At 59.7% G+C, this 19108-nt stretch overlaps 1 protein-coding gene across 3 annotated transcripts in view; it reads right to left on the reverse strand.

The window, feature by feature from the left end:
* The window catches only part of MXRA7 (matrix remodeling associated 7), a 33216-nt gene extending 16039 nt beyond the window's left edge, over positions 1-17177 (reverse strand). For all 3 annotated transcript variants that reach the window (XM_062591373.1, XM_062591374.1, XM_062591375.1), the window contains exons 1-3: positions 16623-17177; positions 6233-6293; positions 1516-1615 (exon numbers count right to left, since the gene is read on the reverse strand). In XM_062591373.1, the coding sequence (XP_062447357.1) occupies positions 1516-1615; positions 6233-6293; positions 16623-17078 (617 nt within the window). In that variant the 5' untranslated portion in view covers positions 17079-17177. The remainder of the gene's footprint in view (positions 1-1515; positions 1616-6232; positions 6294-16622) is intronic.
* Between the last annotated feature and the right edge of the window lie 1931 nt (positions 17178-19108).

Below are 19108 nucleotides of genomic sequence, written 5' to 3' on the forward strand. Positions count from 1 at the left end.
TCATGGGAATACAGCAGGCCTCACTTGCTACCCCACAACCCTCTGAGGAGGGAAGGCTGAGAGGGAAGGCTGAGATCTGCCTACTGCACTGCCCTTGCACACAGCCATGCAGAGAAACTCCAATTAGCCCAGCCTCCAACACCCGATAGCCAGAAGTACAACGGCCTTGAAGCAAGGCTTGCCTAGCAGGAGAGCACCTGATCCAGGGACGAGATACAATCCCCCTGTCCTTGCCTTCACCCTGCTGTACTCAAATTTCCCCTTCACCTGTGTTAAGCCTTTATATCATGCAGGTTGCCATGGTATCCAAACCACAGTATCAAATGTAAGGGGCCACAAATTTCCCCAAATCATGTCAGAAGGTGGTCACCACAGGGTGGAGAATCAGGTCCCTCAGCCCTTCTGCAAGGACAGTCAGGGAGGGTACAGCCTCTGCCTGCAGTTACCCAGGGGAAGAAAGCTGTCTCCAAACCAGGGAAGCTGGAGGCAGCACCTCCTAGGCTTACCTTGAGTTTCCACTAGGAAATCAGTTCTCTGCAGCTTTCCCAAAGAGAAGGGTTGGGAGCCGCACACGCCTGCTTGGGAACAGCCTGCCACAGAGCCTGTCTGTAGGGAAAAGCCCTCATACACAGAGTCTGTGGTCTCCAGTTTAGCATGGGCTTAAGGTGCCCATGGGCTGAAGGACTCTGGGTGCCCATGGGCTGAAGGACTCCCTCTGCACTGTACAGAGCCCACACTGCCACATGAAAAGGGTCACTGCGCACTGACAGCACAGATCAGCTTCAGAAAGGGTTTTGCAGCTCAAGGTGCAAGGTTAGGGTTGATTTTCCTGGTATAGGCTGGGAAGTGGGAATTGTTGAGTTAGAAAGTTGGTCTTTGGTAACAGGGCAGGCACTTCCTTCAGGCAGAGCTCAAGCTCAGAGGTAAACCTTAGAGATTTCTCAGCAAATAAGTGGAAATGGATAATCTTTTTTATCTGCTGGGCACTCTATACAGCATAACCTCACCAACAATTGCATCTGAGAAGCCAGCCCTGGGTACAGACATTCCCAGCCTTCCCCAGACATAGTGAACTCAAAGCTCTGCAATCATTCACTTTGTTCCAGTGAGCTGAGCTATAACCACATCCTTGGTTTGGGGGCCATCCACAAGGTAAAGGAAGAGGAAGTGCTAGAAGCTAGAGATGGTCATCAACAGATGTAAATCAGCAGACTGCTTATGGGATTGGAGGAATTACATCAACTTGCATCAGCTTGGAAATTTGGTCTAAGCATGCAGGAAAGGAGTTTGAACAGCTCCACAGGAACCTACGGCCACTGTGTCTCCATCTCCTAAATCAGCATTTCTTCTATTTGTTCTCACATCTTCCTGGGTGGGAGAGGACTGTTGTGATAAGATATTGGACCAAGTCTCCCAAGGTAATTTGGGGAGAGAGAGACCTAAACACACTCAACTGCTTCAAGAGGATGCCAACATGATGGTGTTGGGCAAGAAGCAAAAGGAAGCTCAACTTACCTTTGTTCTTCTTCAAGTTCTTCTTTGGTCATCATTGACTTGTACTGATTTCCCCTCAGCTTTCCAGGACTGTACTTAAAGGAGAATGTCTCATCTGCAGCTGGAGAGCAAAAAAAAAAAAAGGGAGGAAGAGACGAAGAGGAGCAGGAGAGAATGTGAGCCAGAGAGCAGGCACTGCAGACCAACGACAAACTGCAATGGGCTCACTCCCTTGAACTGCTTGCTGACCCCTCCTCCCAAGGACACACCGCAGATGCTATGCCATCCCAGCAGACTCCATCACAGTTGGGTCCACAGTCTCCTGGAGACCAAGGCATTTGCTGGCTGGAGAGGACAGCAGGAGTTCTGGCTGCAGCTAGCATTGGAATCTCCCAAGGCTGTGAAAGTTTTACTAGTGTGAGGACTGCTGTGCATGATGGGCTCTGTTCAGACACAAGTAAATCCTAAAGCATGGAAACCATATGCTATTTCTCTGCCTGGACTCAGAGTCTTGCAGGTCCATCTTGTCTTATCAAGATGTGCTAATCCTGCTCTGATTAGCTTGCAACATTTACTGCTTTTTCCTGCTCCAGACATCAATTCCTCCTCTCTCCCCCTCCTCATCCGGGGCCCTTTCCCATGCTTTTGGGTGCTACAAGCAGAGCTGCCACAAGCCACACAGCCCCTGTCAGCTCCATCCGCTCTCTCTGCAGCCTAACCTTTCAAACTGCAGCCTTTGTCAAAGCTTGTGAAGAAAGGAGGTTGCCACACTGCAAATCCTGGGGCTGAAAACAGAAGTGAGCCAAAGCCACCCCGACAGCACCAACCACTGCTGTGCCCAAGTCTCTCTCTGTGTCACATCAGCTGACAGACCTGAAGAGGAATGGGCCTCCTTCTTTCAGCGTGGGTGTTCTCCTCCACCCTCCCACCCACCTCCGACTCTTCAGTCTCAGCCCCGTGCTAATTAGAGTGCTGAAGCACACGGACTCTGAGCCAAAGCTGATCCTTTTCCAATCGGATTTTGTTACAGCACTATTTGCTTTTAAAAATCTCTCCTCTGGTTTATCTTCCTGCAGATGGGCAGGAAACAACAGGAGTGGAGGTCAACCCAAAGGGCAGCCCAGGAAGAGCGGATTCTCTGAGTAGTTGCCTTTACTGGTTATCTGTGGGCTGTTTATCTGTGAACCTTTATCTCCCAAGGACTGCAGGACTGGGCTGCCTCACATCAAGCCATCTAGCATTGCCGTTTCCATATCCACATAGAAACATCTGCTGTTTCCACAGAATCTCTGGATCCTAGGAGCCCCGGAACTACTTCCAAGGGGTCCACAGAAGACGAATCGTATCTTATTGTCTGCATGTACTTGAACAGTTGTTTGTTATCCACAAACTAAATATCTAAGATGATAGCTCCAGGCACCAGCAAAACCCCAAAGGTGGTCTTCTGTGTCAGGAGAGAAAGCTCCAACTTGTATGTAACCTATGGACCCTTCCTCTGTCCTAAGCTACCCGAGAAGCTGCTTCCAGACCACACCACAGCTATGGCAGGCACCACATTCAAGGATGTCTTTCCTGCTCCACCTGCCCTACTGAAAAAACGCACCACAGCCTCTCTCATTCTCCCCTTTTCACATCCAGAAGGGCTCAGCATCAATTACTTCTCTTTATTTTCCTGCTCACACTGTCCTTAAGGATTTTCTCCCCCTCTCAAGGGTTAACCGCGTGATTTAGAGACTTCTCCAATCCCAAGCTCACTCATGTACTGCTGCAGCCAAAACTTCACAGGCCTGCGGGATTCCCACGCAATCGGCAAGTCAGAGCCCCATTTTGTAGGTGGGGAAACTTGAGATCTTGAAAACAAGCTGCAAAGATTGCACAGCCAGGTACAGGACCGGGGTGTCCCAGAGGCTGCAAGGTCATTGCCGCAGGAGTCCGAGGAAGTGAGTCAATGTACAAAACATGCTTGGCATCCAGTGTGACATGATGTTAGCGGGTTGTGAGCAGTTAAGGCTAGAGATTTCACAGACATCTCCTCCCTGCAGATAACAACATTTCCTCCCTTCTTCTCTACAGCTCCCATGCATCACTGGTCCTGGGGAGCTTCCCTGTGAATTCCTAATGGATCAGTAACCGACCTGGAACATTTCTCTAATCCTAAAACGTTGTCTGGCCTCCTAAGGGAAAAACAAGGCTAACCCTTTCCTCAACACCTTTATAAGCATCCAAACGCAAGCACCCCAGCCCTTGGACCCCGTCCCTGAATGCTCAACTCGGCCATATCCCGCTTCCCTCGGTGGAAACCCCCACCGCCACCACCACCAGCAGACAAACAAGTCTGGCCAGCTGGAAACAAGCAGTAATGTTGCAGCTTATCAGCTCCTCGAGGTGGCTCTGAAAGTGCACTGAAAAAAAACTCAGCTGGCTGCTGCTTCGGGAGATATTAAGAGGAGAAAAAAAGAAAAGAGGGTGTAACATCCTGTTTCTTACCCTGATGCAGACCGGGAGCCATTTTATTACCTTTGCATAGCTTTCCTGATACCAAGGACAATTAAGATCGTTTCCCTCACGTGGTTTTCTGCCAAGTAAATTGAGATTTGGGATTTTGCCTGTCCAAAAAAAGGGCAGTTTAATTGCCACCCCACCAGAAAAGAATAAACAAAGGAGGAGGAGAGGAGGCTACCTATTTCACTGCCCACATGCTGCAGTTAAAAAGGAGCCAGCATGCAGCTTTTTAAAACCACTGGCTGTTTATTAAGCTCAGGAACTTTCTTTGCAGACTGAAAACAAATGGAAAATGGGAGGCAAGATTTTCACGTGGGCTACAAAAACAGTGCAGAAGTATGAGGTGACCTACTTATTCAGAGCCTCAGCAAGTTAATATTAAAGAAAACATTTGTCTTTCATCTTTCTCCCTGCATTGCAAGTGCCTGACCCCAGGCTTGCAGGATAACATTTGAATAGGCAGCATCTCCAAGGGGGAAAGTGCCCTTTGGAGCTTGCCTATGCCCCCCATGCATGCTCCAGCACACCCTGGCAGCACAGTAAATACCTGCCACCTCCCCACCAATTCCTATTTAATCCTTACTGCCCAAAAAGGGTGGAGAAGACTGCTTTTGTGGTTTGGCCACAGCAGCAGCAGCAGCCAAGATGCCTGGGCTCCACTCCTGGCACAGTAACAGACTGCTTGGGTAATCACCAAAATCTCCGCTTGAGCTGAGGGGAATATCTGCTCAGGGACTCCAACAGATGCAGATCTGTGGTGGTGAGAGGTCCCTGCTGGGTCAGGACCTACATAACGCATAGGAGACACGGTAGAGGAAGGACAGAGATTGACCCCTTGCAATCCAAACTGAGGCATCGTTTTATCCAGTCCCACTGAAACATCTAAGAAATGCTCTAAATAATTTAGGAGAGGAATTGGTGTGCGGCAGATGCCTAGGGAAGACTCTGGGCTAGCCATGACCCATGGCCAAGGCCATCATCTCACCCTGAACCATAGCCACATCAGGATGATGCACAGTGGTGCTGTAGCAGTCCCAGAAACCAGCTTTGCCAGGAGCTGAGCAGCCCCCAGGCCACCTCCCTGAGCTCCTCTTGCCTCACGCTCATGTCTCCAAAACGGGGCAGGCGCTCCTCCAACCTCGTGGGCATGGCACCAGGATTAAAGTTTGCTTCTCTACAGTATTAGGCGTAATCCTCCTGAGCCAGGGGATTGCCACACGGCGCCTTAAAAAGGGCAGGCGGAAAGTGGGGCAGGGAAGGGGGAACGCCCCAGGCTCTTGCTGCTCCCATCTCCCCGCGGCCACCCCGAAGCAGGGGCCCTCCGGGATGTCCCAGCATCTCTAAGGCTGCTCAGGAGGACAGAGTCCCCTTTGGACGTGCTCTTGCTCGTCACCATCTGTTTCATTTTCTTAGGAACACAGTTGTCGTCCCAATTAGTCAATTAATCATTTTCCAATCAAGTAATTGACTAATCAGTTAAACATGGCTCTGGCTAAAGCCCCTAGAGATCTTCCTGGATGCAAGCAAGGAGCTTTTTGGGCAGCTTCACCACAAAGCCAAGCCACAAGCCTTCCCCATGGCAAAAGGCCCAAGGATGCAGCAGAATGCGAGGGGGAGGCAAAAAGGGGCTGCTCTTGGGGAAGGAGGACGAGGAAGAGCCGTCCCAGGCATGGCGCGTGTGGGGCTGACGTGCCACGAAGCACCGGGAGGGATGGGGAGAGCGGGGCAGGGGCTGCTACTCGCCGCTGCGGGGGCTGATCGCGGGCCGCTTCTCCTGCTGGCGCTGGGCCGAGCGGCTCCCGGGCTCTCCTGTCTGGGGGCTCGTGCGTATAGACGGTGACGGCCTCACGACGGCTCCCCAGGGCAGGGCCGGACCCCGCTACCTGGCCTGCGAGGCATGGCGCTCTTCACGCCTGGCCTCCCTGCCCTCTCTCCCTCTGCCAGCCGTGGCAGCCGGGGAATTAAAACAGCAGCAGTTTTCCTGCCCTGCGCACCCGCTCGCCCCGTCTCCCCTCTGCCAGGCCCTGCCACCAGCGGGGAGAGAAGTGCACCCTCCGGTTGCTTGCAAGGGCCCCAGGGGGTTGCTTCTGCCCGTATTTCCCTTTCATTTTGGGACCTCGGTCCCCCTCCTCTGCATTGCCTGGAGGAAGGAGACCATCTCCAAGCACTCGAGGGCTTCAGCCCCTCAGGCTCGCCTGCATCCTCCCTGCAAGCTGCCGTCTCGTCTGCCACTCACCATCCTCATCCTCCGGCTCTTTCACCAACAGCTTCTCGTTTTCTGAGTCTGGATCTTCCTCCTGGAGGGAGTTAAAAACAGAGGAGCCATGAGGATAAGGCACTGCGCCAAGTCAGCCGTGCCCGGCCAGGGCCTGAGGGCCCAGCTGGGCAGAGAGGCGGCCAAACCGGAGCTTTCCAGGCGAGGGCCGGTTACCCTTTCCCTGCCTCTTCCAGGGAACAGGGCAAAGGGATTCTCACTAGCAAGCAATGTTCGTTCATCTGCTTTCTTCTGGCTGGCTTTTTGACCTTGCTGGGGCCTGAACTAGCCTTCTGAAGACTTCTCTGGTGGGCCTGCTTCTCCACTAAGCCTTAGCATCAGTGAAGGCCCGTGAATTGCAAGTAATCTCTCCATATGAAAGAGGAAATTAAAGTTTTTAAGAAATACTCTGCTCGATTAGGGCTGAGTGAGACCAGCCATATGGGTTTGGAGCACGTATGCCCAGCCCAATGTCTTCACATGGCTAGCGGGCAGATGCACATGTTGCTGAAGGGACCATCCATGGAGAATAGGGAGGCAAGGCTCACAGCAAGGCAAAGTCACCAGAAAGCGTGCAGGAGGGGATGATTTTGTTTGAAAATATACTGCTCTGCTCCTGTTTTTCCAGTTTCCTTGCGAGATGCGTCCAATACTTTCAAGTCCTCATTGCTTCTTGCACGAATTGCAAGACCTCGATGTGCTAAGAACGGGTTTCCCCTTTCACCTCCACTCTGCAATAAGGCCACGGCGGGGACTTCAGCGCCTCCTCGGCCTCGCTGAGAAGCCAGCCGGGATGAATAACCGATGCCGGCGTGAGGGGGATTCGCCTAGGACCCAGCCGCGGGCCCTCGCCTGCCTTGGGACCCCTGCGCCCTGCTCTGCCCCTCGGTCCCGGGCAGCCCAGGCTCTCCCATTGCCCGGCTTATCTTCGGAGCAGGGGCAGGAGCAGCAGTTAAACAACACCCTTTTTTTTTTTTTTTTTATGCAAAGCAAGTTTGGAAATGCCTGAAGTCGCCTCTTATAAGCTACAACAAGCTTTATCAAGCCCAGATTCCTTCTCCTTGCAGCACACATGGAAGAAAGCCACGCAGACGGCAAGCGGGGAGAGCAAAGACCGCCGCGGTCTCGGAGAAAAGGCAGGCGCTCGGGGCAAGGCTCCCACGGACGTGCCTCCCTCCGGCGGAGCCGAGCACCTGGCAAAGCCCCGCGCGGGACGGGAGACACGAAGGCGGCCGGGCCGGCTGCTCGGAGGGACCGGCGCGGCCCGAGGCGGACGGACCCCGCGCACGCGCGTGCGAAGGGCCGGCCCTGCGGCACGCAGCCCGGAGCCCGGGACTAGGTTAGTTTGTCACCAGCGAGGAAGGCGCGTTCCTCACGGCCGTTCGGCTGCTGCTTGCCGCCATGCCCGCGGGCTCCCCGGAGGGACGCGCCGCCCAGACCCCCCGCCCCCAGCAGCGACCGCTATATCGGGCCCCGCTTCCAAACCGGGCGCATCCCTCTGGACGCCCGCTCAGCCCCAGGGCCGGGCTGGCAGCGGGGGCAGCACCCAAACCAGCCGCTTCGTGGCTGCAGGGCCACGGAAACGCTGGCAGAGGCACGCGGGGAGGCGGCGGGGTGGGGACGCCGGGCCCTGCCCCGGGGGGTTCGGCGGAGGCGGCTCCTCCAGCCGGCGAGCCGGGGGCAGCGGATCCCCCGCGAGGCAGAACGCAGCCTGTGGAAGAGCCAGTAGAAGCAAGTAGAAAATGTGGGTGCTGCCTTTTCCCAGCAGCTTCACACGCCCAGCACGGGGAACCGTCGCGGCTTGGCACCGTCCTGCCTCCCAGGCACCCCAAAGCGCCGCAGGCTCCACAGGCTCAGCCCCAGCGAGCAGCGGGGATGCTGCCTGGAGGGGCCTCGTGCTCACTCGCACCCTGCCGAGACCCGGGAGCACCCAGCAGGGAGACATCCCGCACCTCCCAGGAAGGAGGGTGTCTCAGCTGCAACCCGGAGGAAGAAACATTTCATCGGAGCGGGGAGAGCGCAGCCCAGGAGGCCGAGCGATGGCGATATGTGGCTCGAGCTGGCCTGGGAACCCCTGGCTCCGCGGCAGCTCGTAGCTTGCCGGAGCGCGACGTTGTTCTGCCTGGATCGCTCGGAGCCGGCTGCCAGCACCTCTCTTCCCCTCCTGCGCCCCAGCTCCATCCCCATCTGCCTGCCTCCCCAGGCCCCATCGTGCCCCCCAAGCAGACCCGGCCCACCCGTGGGCACCTCGCGGCGGCAGGGATGGGAGGAGAGAGCCGGGCGCTGCTCCAGACCGGCGGCGCTGGCCCACGGGAAGGGACCACCGCCAGCCCAAAGCCACCGCGCGCGGCTGGCGCAGATCCTGCCGCCCCGCATGGCGGGGAGAAGCTGATTTATCGCCGCTAAGGCAGCCTGATAGATCCCCATCCTGCCCGAAGGATAACATCTCTCGCCACGTTGACACACAAGCATCGGGCAAGTTGCTGCTCTGCACCTGAACGGAGAAGAGAGCAGTCAGCCGTCTCCGCACCGCCGCCAAGAGCCACCCCCGAGGCTGCCGTAACATCACCAAACTCAGCAAACTCCCAACGCGAGCAAGGCACCTCTCACAGGTGTGTTTGCAGCCCCGGACTCTGTTTTTCTCTGCTTTAAATGAGCCAAGGCAGGGAAGGCCACCGAACCCTCCTGCCGTGCCCCTCCAAGCCTGCGGCCAAGCATGGCGCGCGGGCTTTGCGTTACCCCGAGACGGCGGAGCAGCAGGGCTGCATTTGTGCAGGGATACGTTGCTGCTGCTCCCCAAGCCCAGCAAAGCCCCCAAAGCCCTCCCGAGGCTGCTGGTGCGCCTGCCCGGCCCAAAACAGCGGCAGGGCTGCTCCGTGCCCGGGCAGGCGGCTGGCAAACGCTCCCGAGCCCTCCTTGTGCTGCACTAGCCACCCCAGCCCTGGCAGTGCCGGCAAATCTCCCTGTGCAGCCGGCAGCCGCCTCTTGCCCCGACGCCCAAGCTGCCCTCCGGTCCACGAGCCACGCCGCGACGCAGCCGTGAAGAACACCAAAAAGAGCCCCGAAACGCTCGTGGCTCCAGCCAGGCCTTGGGCTCGGGCTCAGCACGGAGCCGTGCTCGCCGGCTCGCCTCCGCGCGCGCGCGGGCGCGCTGCCCCGGGGCCGGGGAGCTCGCGAGGAGCCGGCGGAGGCGAAGGAGGGCGTCTCGCCTGCCGCCAGGCTCCGCGGCCCGGCTTGGCCGGAGGCAGCAACCCGGCACGCTGATGCAGCAGATCCAGGCTAGCAGGAGGAGGGGGCAGAGGAGAGCAAAGGCAAGGAGCCGCTCGGTCCCGTAACGCCCGCTCTGCTTGCTGCCTTCCCCACCGCGGCCGCAGGGTCGCATCGCTTTGAAGCCCCCGCGCCCCCCCTGCTCTGGGCTAGCCTGTTTTCTCAGCCCCACATCGGCTCTGAAAGCAGAATCGCCTTGAAAACAGGCCAAAGCTTTCCTTTCCCTGCCCTCTCCCCAGCCCAAACGCTTCTCTCGGCTGAACCTTTCCCCGGGCTGTGCCAGGCCGGTGTCCGCAGAGGAGGATACGCGTGGGCAGGGGCCGGGTACATCGTGTCCGGCTGGCCTCGGCACAAAATAGCAAGAGCAGGGGTGGGAGCAGCCTCCCAGCAGGCTTGCAAAACAGCCGGCAGGGACAAAAACTGCACGCGCGCACGCACGCGCGCGTACCGGCCCCAAATTTCAGGGCTGGCTCCTTAGTCGTGTCTTTGCTGGTGGGTGCCGCTGTGCCCGTTCCCCTTCCTGGGGGCCTTCTCAGTAGCCCCGCGGCTGAGAGCAAGCTTCTGCTCGAAGCGCAGCAGCCCGGAGGCGACGCGGGGAGACCGTTTCAAGCGACCGGGGGGAGCGAGGGGATACGTGGACCGGGTCCAGACGGCAGCACAAGCTGCCGGAGAAGCAAGAACCCTAGCGCTGCGACCGCCGTTCTGTGTGAGCGAGCGCTCGCCTAACAAGGAAACCTCCCGGCAGAGAGGGCAGCGAAAAGCGCTGCGGGCCGGCGGGAGGCAGCCGCGAATTATCCGCGAGCATCTGGAGGAGGCTTGACGCGGGCCGCCCAGGCCAGCTGCTGCAGCAAACAAAGCTCGCGGCGCCGCGGGCTTCGGGAAGGCGACGCGGTAGGCAGCAGCCTGCAGCTGCCCGGCCCCAAGGCCACGCGGGCCCGGGAACGCACCCGGCGCGGCCCCCCGCGCTCCCAGCCCGCGCCCGCCTGCAAACCTGCCAGACCTGGCGGCAGCTCCCGTGCCGGGGACACGCGCATCTGAACAGCGCCTGGTCTCCAACGCTTGCTGAGGGCTTCAGAAAGGCCAGCACGGAGGGTCGTGGGCCACCGAGGAGGGGACTGGTAACGAAGTTAGACAACTCACCCCAGAGCGGAGTCAGCTAGGAACAAGCTCGGGAGAACTGAGTTCCCAGGGTGGCCATGGGAAGTGCGATCAGCCAACACCTGCCTCAGAGTCACAGCCCTCTTTCCAAAACCAGCACCCACCACCTCAGTGTCCAAATCCGACAACCTTAAATACTAACGCAACGATACATCTGTCTTGTCCTTTGACAGGTCTTGGCTTTAGAGCTTAAGCATTTGTTAGATGATCAGAAACGTAGTTTTACCCTTTGGTTTCAGCAGCCAGCAACCGAGATGCCTGTGTACTCATCTGACTGCAGCAGCTGAGGCTTAAGTCAAGGAGGAGGGAGGATGAGACTTCCTGGGAGATTCCAGCCACGGACAGCGCTGGCCACAGAGGGCCTCATTCGGTGCTGATGCCCCAAATGAAGCCTGGCTCAGACGCATAAGCTTGGACTTGGCCCTCCAAAACCCCCAGCTCTTGATTTTGCCACCATGGGCAACAAAGTCCTGGGACTTCATTGCCAGTCCTAGAGGAAAGGGGCTCCAACACCCCAGCAAAGGCTTGCAGCCCTGGGATAAGATGGGATAAGATCCTGGGATAAGGAGCAGATACCTGTAAGACATTTCTGTGTGTCCAAAGCTCTATCAGCCCACGCAAAGCCCTATCCCGGAGCGAGGGAAAGGTTCCCAGGCAGGAGAGCCAAACTTAGCTCCCTGCTGTAAGGGAGACAGGGTTCGGACTCGCCATCGCAGCGTCATCTGGTTTTCAGCTTTTTTTCTGGCCGAACAAGGCCGTTTCCTCTCTGCTTCCTCCATCCCCCCCCCCCCACTCCCCCCGGGCGAACCCCTCGGAGCAATGGGTTTCCCGTCTCGGAGGGGATAGGAGGAGGCTGTCCGGCTGGTGGGTCCTCCTGCTTTTCCGCAGTCAGAGGGAGTCCCTGGTGTCTACGGATGGGACGGGGAAAACGACAGCTGGAAAAGCGAAGATCCCAGGCTGCAAAGAGCAGGGAGAAAATTGTCTTGGAATAAACTCCCGGGCCCAGTATGTTGCCATTTATGGCTGCACTTTCTGATCCAAGCCTGATGCAAGACTTTGCAAGAGAGAGAGAGAGAATACGAAGAAGGCAGACAGACAGAGAGCGAGCCAGAAAAAGAAAAATGGGAGGAAAAGGAGAAGGAGAAGGAAGAAGCTTTCTTAAAAAAAAGGAAAAAAAAAAAGGAAAGAAAAGCTGGGCAGAGTTTTGCAAAGGGAGGCAGCTGCTATGCGAGCAGTTTCCTTTCACCCCGGCCCCACCGTTGAGGCTCTCCATCTTCCCTGCAGCAAAAGCAGCAGCTGCTATAAAACAAGAGCTGCTTTTCTGCCCCGGGAGATCGTCCCCCCGGCCCCAGGAGCGGGGTGCCTGGCGAAGGACGTGCCTTTGTGTGGCAGAGGCTCTTCTCAGGCCTGGCCTCCCCAAAGCTCCAGGGACCGTCTGCTCCCACCAGCCCACCCCAAAACACTGCTGAAGAGCGGCAGGGATGAGCTGCAGCGTGGCTGCGGCCCGACCAAAGCCGCAGGGCGACGCAGCGCCCGGCGAGCGGTCGGGCAGAGCGAGGTCTGATTGCAGACGCCCAGGCACATCCCTCAGCGGGGTGAGCAGCCCCCGGTTGGGGCCAAGCCCCTCGCAGCTCCCCCTCCCCCCCCCACCGGCACCATCACATCCTAGCCCAGAGCAGCACCCCAATATCGTGAGCAACCAGCTTGTCCAGCGCTTCCCCCTTCCGTTAGTGCCTCTTGCAAGCAAACACCACAGGTGCCAATGCCAGAGCATCCCTTGCTGGGCAGGGGGACATCTCAGGCCACCAGCCAAGCCTCTGAGACCCAGTGACATCCTGGAGGCTGCTGCAAACCAGCTCCGGGTGGCGGCGGTCCCTGCGAAGAGGAACCTCTCCGCGGTGCCTCTGCAGGGAGCGGAGGCTTTGGTTAACCAGCATCCGCCTCGTTATCCTCCCAAAGCTGCCGACGGTGTCGTGTCCAATAGCGACTGGCCACCCAGCCACAGGGCGCCCAGGCAGGAGCCCTCGTGGCTTCTCCTCCAGCTGCGGCCTGCAGCCGTGCAGGTCAGACGCCCAGGGGACCTGCCCCGGCCTGGCCCGGCCTCCGGAAGGGCCAAACAGCAGCTCGACCTCCCGGAGCCTGGAGCAAAGGCCTCGCGTTGCCACAAGCGGCCGTGAAGCCACGACGCAGCCAAGCCCCGAGCCCCCCCCCCCAGCCCGTGCCACCCTTAGCCCCGGGCTAGAGCCGGAGCAGGGAAGGGCAGGACGCGCGCACGCCCTCCAGGGAGACCACGCGCGTCCTGCTTTGCTCCGCTGTTGCTTTCTGATTTGGAGCCGCTGCAAGAGGCAACCCGCTCGCAGCCGGAGCGCGTCGGAGCGGTTACAGGGCGCAGCAGGAGACTCTGCCCAGCCTCGAATCCCGGTGACTGTGACCTGCGACAGACGCGGAGCCTGCGACGAGGCCCCGCGCGTCGCCGCCGTCCCTCCCAAACGCTCTGCGGCGATGGGAAAGCACCTGCTCCAGCCCTGGGGCAGCACAGGGCCAGCCTGCTCGACTCCAGCTCCAGCAAAGCCTGCCAAGAGCCAATTAAAGCCAGGCTAATTAGACGCCTTCTCGCCTCCAGCGCTAGAGAAGGGAGGCAGGAGGTATCTGAGGGTGGAGGTGCCAACTTCCTAATTTGACCAGGGCTCCTGGCTTGCTTCCTGCTGGGAGCTGGGTGACTTGGCCCTTAGCTATGCGGTACAGGGATGCTCAGGGCTCACGAGAAAGGCCCCGAGGGCAGGCGGCGGGGGGCGCGCAGCCCCCGGGAGGAGGGGTCTGCGCAGGGAAGCTTTGCAGGAGAGGCAGGTGGAAGCCCCACCAGCAGCAGGAAAGCACACTGTCCTGGACAGGCAGGGTTTCACGATCTTCCCTGGCTGGGCTGAGCTGGATGTGGACACCCCCAAGTACAAGGCCACCTCTGGTTGGATCACCAGGTCAACTTGTCCCCTTTTCTCCTCACCTTTGCCCACTTGACCTTGCTCCAGGGGGCCTCACGGCCCCACAGCACAGCCAGGCGCCTGCGCTCGTGCTCCTCGCACCTCCTGGCACCCCTGCCAGGGAGCAGCCGGGCTATGGGATGCCCAGCCGTAAATCAGAGCTCGTGGCCGGCCAGCTGGCCCTCCGGTGGGTGCAGCTGGCCTCGAGGGGCAGAAGGGAACGTGGCCAGGGGTGTCTTAGCACGAGGCACTTCCCCACGGCCCGGCCCGAGGACCCACGCTCCCTCCAGCATGCCAGAGCCTGGTGATCTGAACCTCTCCGCTCCACCTGCACTGATGGGCTGCGGTTAGTCCTTGGCAAATCGGCCCACTCCAGCCAGCTGATGGAGGAAAGCAGCACTGATTTATTGCAAGCCCGTCCCGACTCGCGCGCCGATGGCAACCGCATGCCTCAGCCGTGCTTCCTGGGGTCACCGAGTGGCACCAGGAGATCTGTCCTGCCCCAGAATAACGCACAAAACGCAGCTGCCCCGCCATGCGGCGGACGCGGACGGGGCCCAGCGCCGCCGGCTCGCTCTCCGCCCGGCATCCCGCGGCAGGATGGCATCCCTGCAGCAGCACCACCGTTGAAAACCCTGCTCTTCCCCTGCCAGCTTCCATTGCTCCCTCCTCCACATCCCTTCCCTGCTTGGCTTTGGGCTTGTTACTGGGGATCTCTCCATAGGAAGGCCCCAGGGACTCTCCGCCTTGGCTGCGACGGAGAAGCGGGACCTGCGGGTGCTCTGTCCTCTCCTGCCTTAGCTTCCTTCCCGGCCCGTGGTAGGAAGGGGCCATCTCAGGAGCCTCCACGCAGGACCGAAGCGTTCATTCGGAATTGCCCGGTTCCCGCTGGAACCGGACTTGGCAGCTCCCGGCGGCTCTGCCATTCCCCACCCAACAGCTTCCAATTTCGGGAGCGCTCCGACAGAAGCGCCTCGCGCGCTAACAAGCTGGGGATGGTGACGAGGACAGACAGTGACAAACTAATTAACTTTTCAGCGAGGGGAGCCAGCGGGGACGAAGGGAATCGCTCCCCGTGGCATGAGCGGCTCCTCTTCTGGACCTGCCCTAGCAGCTGCCCCCTGCCCGCAGGCGCCCCAGCCCGGGCAGCCGGCGGGCTGGTGCCACCCAGCCGGCGGGGCCCGGGCATCCGAGCCACGGATCTGTCCCCCACTGCTGCTGGGGGCTGGAAAAGCAGCATCGCTTTGCCCTGCGCGCGCAGCATGCACGGCTACACGCGCTTCCAGCCTGGAGCGTACCCGCTGCAGAAAAGCCGTTCGGGGAAAAGCTTCGTGGTCCCGGCAGCCACGAGCTCCCGCGCAGGCCAGCGCTCCCGGGCGCTTGCTCCGCGGTGAAGGGCAGCCCTTCACCAAAGGGCCACAGACGGTTAAAGGTCCAAGTCCCTCTGCTCCGAGACTCGGACCCAAGGGGGGAGAAGAGAAACATGCTGAGACGAGAGGAGAGCCGTCTCCCCAGGAGGCTGGCGTCAGCGGAGCAGGGGAGCCCCGGGGCTCTGCGGCGCGCTGGGTAAGCTCCTCTGTCTCAACGGGCTGCTGCGCTTTTTCGGAAAGCGCTGGGTGCAGCGCGGGCCCTGCAGCCGGCTCAGGCCAGGCACCAGATTTTCTGCTGAGCCAGCCCAGATAGGACCCGGCCAGCTCAAGGCAGGCCCCGGGGCTCTGCAGTTTGGCAGCGATCGCTCTAGTCACAGGCACCGATAAATCATGCCGCAAAGGGACAGATGTGGCCAGTACATCCAGGACACTGCACCGAGGGAGGGGGGCTGCTCTCAGGAACCTGGCCCCCCAGCAAAGGGTCTGCCGGGGCAAGGAGCGAACCGAAGCTCAGGTCCCGGAGAAGAAGATGGGAAATGAGGAAGAGCCCAGGCACCAGCACACGAAGGCAGACGCACCGCCCCAGCCCGGGCTCACAGCTCGCTCGTACGCATTACAGAGCATCGGGACGCGGATGGGGGCACTCGGCCTGCCGGGGGGGGTCCGACAAGCCAGCAGCGATGCTTTCCGAGGCGGAGGCTGCCTGCCTGCCTCCGCGCTGCCCGTCAGCCCCGGTGCAGTCGCTGAGGATTACAAACGCAGCTAATAATAGCCGACAGGCTGCAGGGGCCCCAGGCCTGCGCTCCTGAGCTGCGGCGCGCTGCCTGGAGCCTGCCCGTTTTAGGACGCATCTCTCCCAAATTTTGGAGCCGCCCTGGGAGAAAGCCACAAATGCATTGAGTTTGCGCTTCTCAGGTTGTTACTGAGCCCAGGGTGCAACATGTTAGCCCAATCCAGAGCCCCGTCTGAGCAGCGCGGGCTCTTGCCATGGACTTTGGGTCAGCCTTTTATTTTTAAACAAGATCTGGTGCTGGAGGAGGATTTACCGGGTGTTTATAGGCAGGTATCGCTGCCCCCACTAACCCTCCCCAGTTCAGCCGGGGGTCAGACCCTGGCACGAGCATCCTGCTGCGGTTGCAGGGAAGGGTGAACCTAGACCCTTCTGCCCCAGGGCAGCCAAGGAGACCGGGGCTGAGCCGGTGCGAGGAGCCCCTGTGCTAACACGGGGGCAGTTTGCCACAACCTACAGAACAAGAAGAGCGCAGAGAGAGGGGAAAAGAATCGCCCCCCACGCGCAGAGCCCTGGATTAGCGATTGGGAGATGGAGAAAACTCCCAAGCTGGATGGAGTCTCTATTTTCCCTTAAATCCTCACTATCTTATTTTTAAGATTCGGGCGGCGGCGGGGGGGGGGGGGGAATCAGTGAAACGCCCCCACCCGAGGGGGGGACCCAGCTTCGGCCGAGGCCTCTCCCATTTCAGCGGAGAGCCTGGGGTGCGTGGGGGGGGGGGGGGCCGGGGGGACACCCCGGCACCGCGGCCCCGGCCGGGGGGCGGGAGCGCGCCCGGGCGCGGCGGGCACCGGCGCCGCCCGCCTTACCTCGGCGGCCGCGTCCTCCTGGGGCTCGGGCTCGCGGGGCTCGGCGGGCGGCCGCGGCGGGGGGCTCCCGGCGGCCGCGGGGGGGCCCGGCTGCTCCGCCGCGGCGGGGCCCGGCGGCGGCGGCGGCTGCTGCTGCTGCTGCTGCGGCTGCGGCTGCTGCTCCGCCGCCTTCCCCTCGTCGCCCGCGCCGACCTCCTCCACCGGCACCCGGCCGCCTTCGTCCTCCGGGGCCGCCGCCGCCGCCGCCTCCTCGCCGCCCTGCGGGACCGGCTCGGCCGCCGCCGCCGGGGGCTGCTCGGCCGCCGCCGCCGCCGCCGCCGGGGGCTGCTCGGCCGCCGCCGCCGCCCGCTCCCCGGCGCCGCCGCCGCGCAGCTTCACAAAGACCGAGGCGAGGACGAGGGCCAGGACGGTGAAGAGCAGCGGCACGGCCAGGTAGAGGTCCACGGGCCCGGCCATGCCTGCCCTGCCGCCGGAGCGCGCGTCCTGCCTGCGCGGCCGCGGAGGGGAGCGCGGCAGCCCGCTCGGCCTGCGGCGGGGCTGGGCGGGCTCGCGGCCGGCTGCCACCCGGCGTCGTGTGCCCGGGCCCTGCCCACAGCCCCGGCCCCCGCCCTCCTCCCTCCCCCCCACGGGGATGCACACGCAACCCCCCCCTCCCCCGGCACGCGTGCGGCGTGGGGAAGCGCAAGGGCAAGCGGCCCGCAAGCAGCGCGGGTCTCTCCGGTGCGAGCGGGCAGCCCCGGGCGGGGTGATGATCTTCATCAGCCAGCGCCTGAGGCATTCCCAGGAGCTTTGTGCGCTCCTTCGAATCGCCCCCAAGCCCTCGACTCGGAAAGGTCCGCTCAGTTCTGTCTCCTCTGTGCAGGCCGGGGTGTCAGCCGGCCGCAGCGCAACGCTGAACCACCAGTTTGCACCTTATTAGTCCTTGGCTGGGTAGTGGAGGAGCTGGCGCCGGCGTTTATAGCCAAGGAAGGCTGCCTTGCCTTTCCTCATCAAGAGGCGGCTGGCAGCGTTTCTGCGCCGAGCTGCGGAGTGCTCCTCCACCTTCCCTGGGAGCTGCCGCGGCAGCAGCGGCACGCTCGCGCCCTGGCCACAGCACGCCTGCTGCTCAGCGCACTACAGAAACCGCTATTGCACCAGGTAAACGGGCGCTGAGAGCACTTGGTTTGCAGGAGACCCCCCCCCCCACGTGGCAAGGGGTGCCTTGCTGCTTGGGTGTTTTGAAAAATGGGATGTCAAAAAGCCATCAAAAGTCAGTGAGAAGACTAACCGAGGAGCTGTCAGGTCCTTCCAGAGTCTGCCACCCAGGATTTTTAACCTCTCAAGATGGCTGGGAGGATTAGCCACCATTTTACAGCATGTTCTGAAATTAGAAGGCCTGAACTGTTCTTGCCGGTGTTAAACTAGCAGTTAGTTCCCCACCAGCTGCACACAAGAGGAGCCGATGCAGGAATCTGCCCCCAAAGTTTCCCGCAGGAAAAAGGCTTCGGAGACGTCTCTGTGAGCAGAGATTTTTATCGACTGACTAAAAACAAAACACAAAGACAGGATTAAATCCCTCAGGGCAGGAGGAAGGAAGTGAAGCCATGATCCCCACTGCAGTTTGTCTTTATTGGTAATCCTATCAAGCAGGCAATCATTAGCGTATGGATAATTGTATTCTTAGTAACAAGTGACCATGGTACTTGTCTTCCCTTCTCCTGTGTAGTTTTGCATTTCATGGGCCTTGATCATCAGAGCTACTCTAGAGCTCAGCCCAAACAACCCGGAGGCTGTTTAACAGGGGCTTGGTGCAGCATGTTATTCTTTTTCTGAGGTATTTTTGGTCCCCTTTCTTCCCTTCCTCTTCAAATCCATTCTTTAGCTGAGTGAAGCTACCAGCTTCCAAAAGTTTGACTCACTAGATGAAAGTAATGGAAAAGCACGATGCATGCAACAGTCAGGAATGCTCATAGATATAAATAGGTCTGGAATACATCGAGACTGAAATTCTCCATCAGGCCATTTCTGGAAGACACTTCCAGGGGATAGAGGGAGCAAAAAGCTTGTCTGATGGGTGCACGGCCAGGATTGTCTCACAAAACAGGATGATCTTCTTTTAGAAGCTGGCACAGGCTCCGCATATGTGGTACGTCAGTACGTGTTTGGGGAGGCGGATTGGGAGTCGACAGTTAATCGGATTTGCTTGTATTTCTTCTGTTTTTAAGTAACCTTGGAATTCAGCTGACCACCTGCAGAAGCCAGGGAGACACCCTGCCTTTCCCTTCCCCTAAGCCCTGGAAGATGCCCACAGCTAGAGATAAAAATAGGGTGGGTGAACTCACGGATCTGAGACTTTCTTTGGCTCGGTCCTTGCTCCAGGCTCGGATGGACTATCAGATTTGGGTTTAGGAGGAATTTCTTTAGGGTGAGACTGGTAGACTGGTCAGTGAGGCCTGTTAGTAGGGCAAATTGGAGCATTTTGGCCTTAAGCACTTACATACACACAT

This window comes from Rhea pennata, chromosome 19, assembly GCF_028389875.1.
Source record: "Rhea pennata isolate bPtePen1 chromosome 19, bPtePen1.pri, whole genome shotgun sequence".
In the NCBI taxonomy this organism is placed as follows: domain Eukaryota; kingdom Metazoa; phylum Chordata; class Aves; order Rheiformes; family Rheidae; genus Rhea; species Rhea pennata.